Genomic DNA, 8019 nt, shown 5'->3' with positions numbered 1-8019 from the left:
ATGCCAATGAGGAGTGTTAGACAGTTGGCATTTTAGTTCCAACTTACTGTTTTTCAGTTTGTTATTTTAGTCATTTTCTCATTTGACTTTGTCAAAGTTAGTTGCTTAACTATCTAATCTTAGTGGATGATAGTGGTTGTTAGTGGCAGTTCTTTCTCAATTTGTTTCATCCACTCTATGATCGTGGCTGCTAGATAGGAAAGTTTGTTATTTTTTACTTGTATAAATTCTGCAATTTGAATGAATTAATGATGCTGGAATTTTCAAACATTTGGTCTACAATTCTAAAACTATAGTTGTTCCGTTTCAACATTCAACAATAATAACATTACTCATGCAATCTCCTTTTATCCCACATATTTTAAGAAAACATATAAATTATGTGATTGAAGCTCGTTGCAAAAATAAAGAAAAAATATATATAAATTATATATAATTTTTTTTTTCCTAATGTTGCACCACTGCCGAGCTTCAAGTGAGGGGGTAAAAGAGCGAGAGAGAGTAAAATGTCCACAGTGTCTTTTTTTTTTTTTTTTCCTTCTTTAAGTGTTGTGACATCCTAATAAATATATAACAGTCCCCTCACATAAAAATAAATAATTAAATATATAACAGAAGCTTCAGTTGCCAAAGTTCATATCAATCTATTGTTCAAACTCATAGCCAGATGGAACCATGTTGGGTCATGTTTCAGTTCAGAAAGTTTTCTTCAACCGCGTTATGGATAAACAGATTTACGGTTAAATTTTAAACAAAATAATTCTTAATATAATGATAAAATTATTTTATTAGCATAGTTAATTTTTGTATTTTTTTTAAAAATATATATATTTTATTAACAAAATTTTATAACACTGGCAGCTGTTGGCCTTGCTAAAGTGAAAGTTGACTTGCCACAGATAAAGTCTTTGTCAAAAGTTCCTTGTGCTTCCCGTTGGGCTTTTGGAAGTTGTTCTCCTTTATCTTCTAAATATTACACTCTGATTCTTCTTCTTCTGGCCGATTGAAGATTGTTGCTGCCGGGAAATCCAACATGGCAGACATGGTTCTTTCAGGAGTTGTCCGAAAACTTGCCGATATAGCTGGTAATCTAATAGTTAAAGAAGGCTCTCGCTTGTTTAAGTTGAAAGAAAACATTCTTTGGATTGAAGATGAGATGAAGTGTATTCAATCTTACTTGGAAGATGCTGATGCAATACAGCCAGGAAGCAGAGGATTGACCGACTTGATCAGAATTATGTGGGATCTTGCTTATGATGTAGAGGACATCATGGATGCATACTTTCCTAAGTTATCACCACTTGGAAGGAATAACAGGAAGGGGTGTCTTGGTTGGTTTTCGAATGCCAAAACTGCCCGTGACTTTGCCCTGGAGATTGAAGAAATAAGAAGAAGGGTCGAGGAGATCAGTCGTCGGAGACAAACTTACCAAGCCCAAGATACAAGTGGCCGCGCTGAAAGAGATACATGGGATCCGAGAAGATCTTTTCCTCACATTGAGGAAGTAAATGTTGTTGGTTTGGATGAACACATTGTGGAATTGGTGGCCAAAGTGTCGGATGAGGATTTAGAGCATCGGGTGGTCTCAATTACAGGAATGGCCGGTCTGGGCAAGACAACACTGGCTAAAAAGGTTTTCAATTCTGTTCGACAAAGATTTCAGTGTTCAGCTTGGATTTATGTTTCTCAACAGCCAAATGTAAATGAGCTTTTGCAAGATATAGCAAGGCAAGTTGGCTTGACGGAGAAGGAGCGCAAACACAACTTGGTGGGTAATTTATTCCACTTTTTAAGCCGAAACAGGTATGTGCTAGTACTTGATGATATATGGCGGATTGAACCATGGAATGCTTTGAAAAATGGCATCCCTCTTAGTTCCATGATTGGAAGTAGAATAATCATCACTTCTCGGTACAAATACATAGGCATTCAAATAGGTGGGCAAAATTTTCTGCATGAGTTACAACCCTTAGGCCAGGAAAACAGTAGAAAGCTGTTTTTCAAAATGGTTATGGCTGCACTACTGAACACTGTCGAAGGTAGTGATCCCTCAGAATTGGAAAATATTGGTGAGAAAATACTAAAAAGATGTGGTGGCGTGCCACTTGCAATAGTAGTTACAGCAGGCTTGTTGTTAGCAAGAGAAAAGACCAAGCACGCATGGCAAGGGGTATTAAAGAGTATGGGTCAAGATGAAGACCAATGCTCGAAGATCTTTGCTTTGAGTTACCAGGATTTACCTTCAGAGTTGAAACCATGTTTTTTATACTTTGGCCTGTTTCCAGAGGATCATGAGATTTCTGCATTCAAAATAATCAATTTATGGGCAGCTGAAGGATTTATACGCCGCCGTGGACCAAGGGCGGTTGAGGATTTAGGGCAGGATTACCTGAATCACCTAGTTGGTAGAAACCTTATTCAAGTTGCTGAGAGGAGGTTCAATGGGACAGTTAGGCTTTTTCGTATTCATGATATCTTGCATGATCTTTGCATTAGGAAGGCTAGGGAGATCAATTTCTTTAACACTCTCAATGATGTAGGCACTTGTGCTGATTGGCTTACTGCACACAGAGTCTCTATCCATCAAAGTGATGTTGGCAACTCCGTGTCTTCAGGTTATCAAACTCTGAAGCTTCGTGCGTTGTTGTGTTTCAGTGATTTAACAAAATTAAGCAGGAACCAAGTTAAGAATCTTATTAGAGGCTTCAAATTTCTTCGAGTGCTTAGTTTAATGAGCAAAAATATTCCAAGGTCTTTTGAAAATGAAATTGTCAATTTTAAACACTTGCATCACCTTGAATTGGGAGTTGGAGGTATAGAACTTCCTTACACGATAAGCAATTTGAAATGTTTGCTGACCTTGGATCTTCGTAAATGTTATAGCGTTATCCTCCCAAACGTTATCTGGAAAATGAAGCAATTAAGGCATATTCTATTACCTCTTAGATGTTGTGCTCGCTCAGTCTGTGGGCTCAACTTGGATAGGTTCCATCCATTTGAAGTTTCTTTACCAAACTTGCAGACCCTCTATGGACTGCCTGCCAAGGATTTTGAGGCTGAATGGTTACACAAACTTGATAGTTTGAGAACATTGAAAGTCAATCACACAACTGAGCGTATCATCGAGATATTATCAGGTGCAAGTCCCCTATCACAGAGGTTAGAAGTATTGCATTTATTATCGCTGAGTTATACAAAACATACTATAGGTGCTGGAGGATATTCCACATCTAGATCAACGTTGGATCTGTCTCAATATGTAAACCTTGGGAAGCTACATTTGGTACTGGACATAGGGCATTTTCTGCAACTCGATAAACTGCCAATGTATATCACGGAGCTTAGCCTTCGGTGCACTGGACTAAAAATAGACCCAATGGTGAGTTTGAGGAAACTACCTAAACTTAAGATCCTTATGTTAGGCAGTAATTCATACAATGGGAAAGAGATGGTATGCTCTGGAGGAACTGGCAGCTTTCCTCAACTCGAAGTATTGAAAATTGAATTACTATTTCTAAAGGAGATCGTTATTGAGGAAGGGGGAATGCCAAAACTCAAGGACCTTACCTTCATTGAGTGCAGTCCAAGAATAACAGTTCCAGATAGAATGAGAAATACAATCCTGTTTGCCAAGGGAAGAGGTCAGTAACATGTGTCCTGTTTCATTGGTATTCTTTTGATTATGGCTATGTTTGTCCAATTTCTGTCTGTATTTTTATTTCTTATTTTATTGTCTTACCATTTTTAATTTGCTTCATTCATGTGGAAATTATTCATTTTGTTGAACAAATGTTGGCTGACCTTGTTACATGCAAATGCTGGAATTTCTTCAAGCAGACAACTGGTTTGGACATGAGATATCTGGCCATGTACCTGATCCATGACTTCGTGTTGGAAGGTTAAAGTCCTAACCCAATTCTTTCACTCTTTCAATCATGCTTTAAATAAAAAATTTGCTAATAGATACTTTCAAATAGTTTGATGTTGCTTAGCACAACACAACCACACAGAACACTCGCAAAAGTATTTCATTTCAGTAAAAGGTTATATCAGAGAACGGACTCCGTATCTACTAGAAGTGCCATGTTTTAATTGAATGCGATATCTCACAGGTGGAAGCACTAATTAAACGATACAAACCTAGGCTCTTGAATCTTGAAATTGTTTACTTCCCAATCTATTCTTTTGCAATTGGTTTTGTGAGACATGATTTGCTTTTGGCTGATTGCTTCTGAGAAGGAATGGTGTCTGCTCTGTTTTTGGTGTTCTGTGCCATCTGAATTTGCTAGTGGCTTTCATGGATGCTTAACAAATTTAAAGATAAAAAGAAATGAATAACAAGGTCCAAAGGACTGCAATTAATAGGCCCAGGGGCAATGGGGATGGTACATTGTACACTATCATAAGCAAACGAATTTGAAGAATATTTATATTTAAACATTTCTATCAATTAGAAAAAATCCCCCATGCAATAACCGCACTGTTTCCCTGTTGAGGTGCACACAGTACACAGGATGTGATAGTGGACGCCAAGCTGCCAGGATTCCCAATAATGACAGCGCAAAATGCAAGACATTTGCTAATCTAGCTTATGTTTTTAACTCTCATGCGAATATTTTCTCTACGTTCTGATGATTATGAAATCCCAAGTTTGTTCCTAGCTACAATCCACCCTACTAGTTAGAGGTCAAAAGAGCATTGACACCTAAATTTGGTATTCTTCAACTTTGAAGCTCTGGCTTTCCACTACCCCGGCAAGTGTTTCCGCTGAAGCAACAATATAGACCTTGAAGATATGCTGCTTTCTTCGTCGCTATCCTTACTGTCCAAGACTATCATGACACGAAAGGCTTCTCGGTATTTAGAGCTCATCAGCATCACATCTAGCCTCCAGCGGACACAAGATTTGAGGATAATTTCTGTTTTGTCCACCGTAGATTCTCATGATTATAGGAATGCTCATCCACTTTTTCTTTTAATTCTTATTCTAGCCTTTTGAATTCTATCTTGTTGTTGCTGAGATGATGAATGGGTACTCATCGACTCTGTCACTAGGTTCCTCATTGTCAAGTAATAGGTTCCTCCTTGTGAAATAACCCAGAAGACTCCCAGCCAACTTCCAGTTGATCCCATATTGCTTTATATGACTTGTGAGCATTTCTCGAGCTCAGACTCATAGGCATCAAATGCTTTAGTTTCCATCTGCTGATCTGCAGCAAATAACTAGCTATTGTAAGGAAAACAGAATCATAAAACTAAAATAGGACCCAGACAATGGAAGCTAATCAGACAATGCTAGCTCCATCCCGGGCATATTTCTGTCATTGATCGTGCCTTCTAATCAAAAGGCTGTCTGTTACATTTGTACTCCTTTCTCTGCACATTAAAATAAGTGTGCAATCAGAGAGGTCTTGGTGTCACGAGCAATTGGCTCAACAATTTAGATGATGATGCCGCTTCACACATTAGCCACCATCAGGGTTAGCCTCACTAATTAACAATCTAATGGTGTCATCAGCACGGTTGAAATGTTAAAAGATGGCTGCCATGCATGCTGCTTAGATTGGAATTTCACCCTTTTCATAGATGAGGAATCAAATGGAACAGAATTTTGTAGTTTGATATAGCAGATATAATTGATTTCAAGAAACCTTAGAAATATGTGAGAAGAGCAGGTAAATTAGCCTACTGATTTATAACCAACTATTTTCCGCTCTTCCTCTCAAACTGTCATGTTTAGCCATTTAAACCAATGGATGTTGCAATTGCATATAAAGGTTGGCCATCTATAATTATTAATTACAGTAAAAGTAATAATAGTATTCAGAAAATAAAGTTACGATTTTTCTCTAGAAAACAGTCTTTATAGAATTTGTTACACCAACTTGATAGTTTAATTGAGACTCTATTATGCAACTAAGCATATATCATTATGATATTGTTAGGTGTGATTCCCACACCACAAAGACTACAAGAATTGCATTTATTATCAATGGTACTATTTGAAGAATTTGGATCGACAGTGGATCTGTCTCAATATGCAGAACTGGTGATAAACTGATAGTAGATTTTCCACAGCCTGGCATGTCACAGAGCTTAGCTTTGAGTTTACTTACCAAACATACATAGACCCAAGGGTGAGCCTGAAGATCACCGTAAACTTAAGGTCCTTAGATTAGGCCCTTTTTCTTACTACCTTGGAAGGGAGATGGTGTGCTCTGGAGAAACTGGCAGCTTTCCTCATTGGCAACTTTTGAAATTTAAATCACTGCCTCTGGAATGCTGCCAAAACTCGACTTCTATCCTTGTTATCTGAAATCCAAGAGCAAGGATTTCATCATGTAGAATGTGATACACAACATGAGTATCGCAAGAGATAAATAACGTTTGACCCTGTTTTGTTGGCATATTAGATGTGTTGAGAGAAACACTCGGCTTGGTTCTAGATGACGCTAACGATATTGAACCTGATCCATGACTTCATTTTGGAAGAAAACAGTTCTGGAATTTGTAATCAATTTTGTATAGAGTGATGTGGTTTAGGAGCACCCTATTGAGCACCAGCAGAGGAATTTCATTTCAATACGTGACATCTTCATTTAGACTCTTGGACAGGGAACTTCACATGAACTGACTCTGTTGTGTTTTTATTGAATTTGTGTTGTGTGGCAGGTGGAAGCGCAGGGACTCATTATTTTCTTGAAACGGCTTGCTCATCTATCTATTCTCCTCTGATCGTTGTAGCAACAATTGCAGGTGCTTGGTTGCTTGCGAGAGGGTATCATCTACCCTGCAGTTTGGGGTTCTGGTTACAGTGTGTCTTTTAGATGTGTGGCTTCAATTTCCAAGTGATGGATGGAGAGTTGCATCTGCAGCAGTTGGATAAAATCACTTCTGACAGCAATCTTGTCCGTTGCTACTTCTAAAAACTGTTGATATGATCTATCTATTGATCAAACTCATAGTCAGGTGGACACTGGGTAATGATCAGTTTAGACACTCTTCTCCAACTAAGTCGTATACCCATCTATGATTGTGATAAAATCAACTCTGCCTTTTCATGTGTCTATTCAGCCTTGTTTTTTTCTCTTCTTCTCGTGTCTGTTTGGAAATAAAATGTTTACCTTTTGATTTATGCATTGAAAAGAGCCGAGTAAATTCTACTCAAATTTCTTATAGTTTGTGTCAATTTTTTTTTTTATCAAAATTCTCTGTGATTTAAATTTAACATTTGAGATTCTCTTTGTGTGTGTTTCAATTAACCCTTTCCGTTATTTTGGAGTTTAACATTATCAACAAACCCCTTAGGGTAGTTCAAGCAGTCGATGGCGCGGGATTCAAATATTGGATATGCTAAGGTTGCGCGTTCGGATCATGGGCAGCGCGGTAGATATCAACTTTGCTACACAGGCACGGTCTTCGAGCTGGACTTACTTGGCCCGACGGATTGCTTAGTTCGATCGGTTGCCTATAAGTTATAAGGAAAATGTGACGATCCTTGTCGAAAATAGACATTGCGTATCGAGGGTTCCTCGATTCCTACGGAAAAAAAAAAAGCATTATCAACAAACTTATTGAAATAAGGTTATTGTCAATAAGTGTTAAATACTAAATTTAAGTGCGATTTCATAAAACTAAATTTAAACCTATATAAAATGAAACTTAAACCGAAATTACAGAATATTTGAAGACTAATTCAGTTTGGTTCAACGGATTTGACTAAATTATACACACCCTTGCTTACAATTTTTTTAAGAAAAAATTGTTTAACTTATTTTACACTTCCTATTAACACAAGTACATACATTTTCATCACAAGTTTTTTTTAATATATTAATATTTAATTACTGCTGATTAAACCAATATTTTAATTCATTAATATGAATAATATCCTAGTTGTGATTTATCAATCTTAGTAATAATTTTTTTAACATTATAATTTTGGTAACTAGCTAGTATTGTTATTCTGGATAAAAAAAAATACATGAATTATTACATTATAATAAATCACTATATATA

General features: G+C 37.0%; 1 protein-coding gene across 3 annotated transcripts in view; it reads left to right on the top strand.

Moving 5' to 3' along the window:
* The first annotated feature begins 898 nt into the window (after positions 1-898).
* Positions 899-8019, top strand: part of LOC127806316 (toMV susceptible protein tm-2-like) — a 74045-nt gene continuing 66924 nt past the window's right edge. Inside the window, exons 1-3 of one of the 3 annotated variants that reach the window (XM_052343534.1) lie at positions 899-3641; positions 3838-3898; positions 6757-7178. In XM_052343534.1, coding sequence (XP_052199494.1) covers positions 1034-3641; positions 3838-3884 — 2655 coding nt within the window. In that variant the 5' untranslated portion in view covers positions 899-1033 and the 3' untranslated portion in view covers positions 3885-3898; positions 6757-7178. Of the gene's footprint in view, positions 3642-3837; positions 3899-6672; positions 7179-8019 lie in introns of those variants that run through there. The other 2 variants (XM_052343533.1, XM_052343535.1) reach the window with 2 other exon arrangements.

This window comes from Diospyros lotus, chromosome 7, assembly GCF_014633365.1.
Source record: "Diospyros lotus cultivar Yz01 chromosome 7, ASM1463336v1, whole genome shotgun sequence".
NCBI classification, from domain to species: Eukaryota; Viridiplantae; Streptophyta; class Magnoliopsida; order Ericales; family Ebenaceae; genus Diospyros; species Diospyros lotus.
This window is presented reverse-complemented; position numbering and strand designations above follow the sequence as displayed.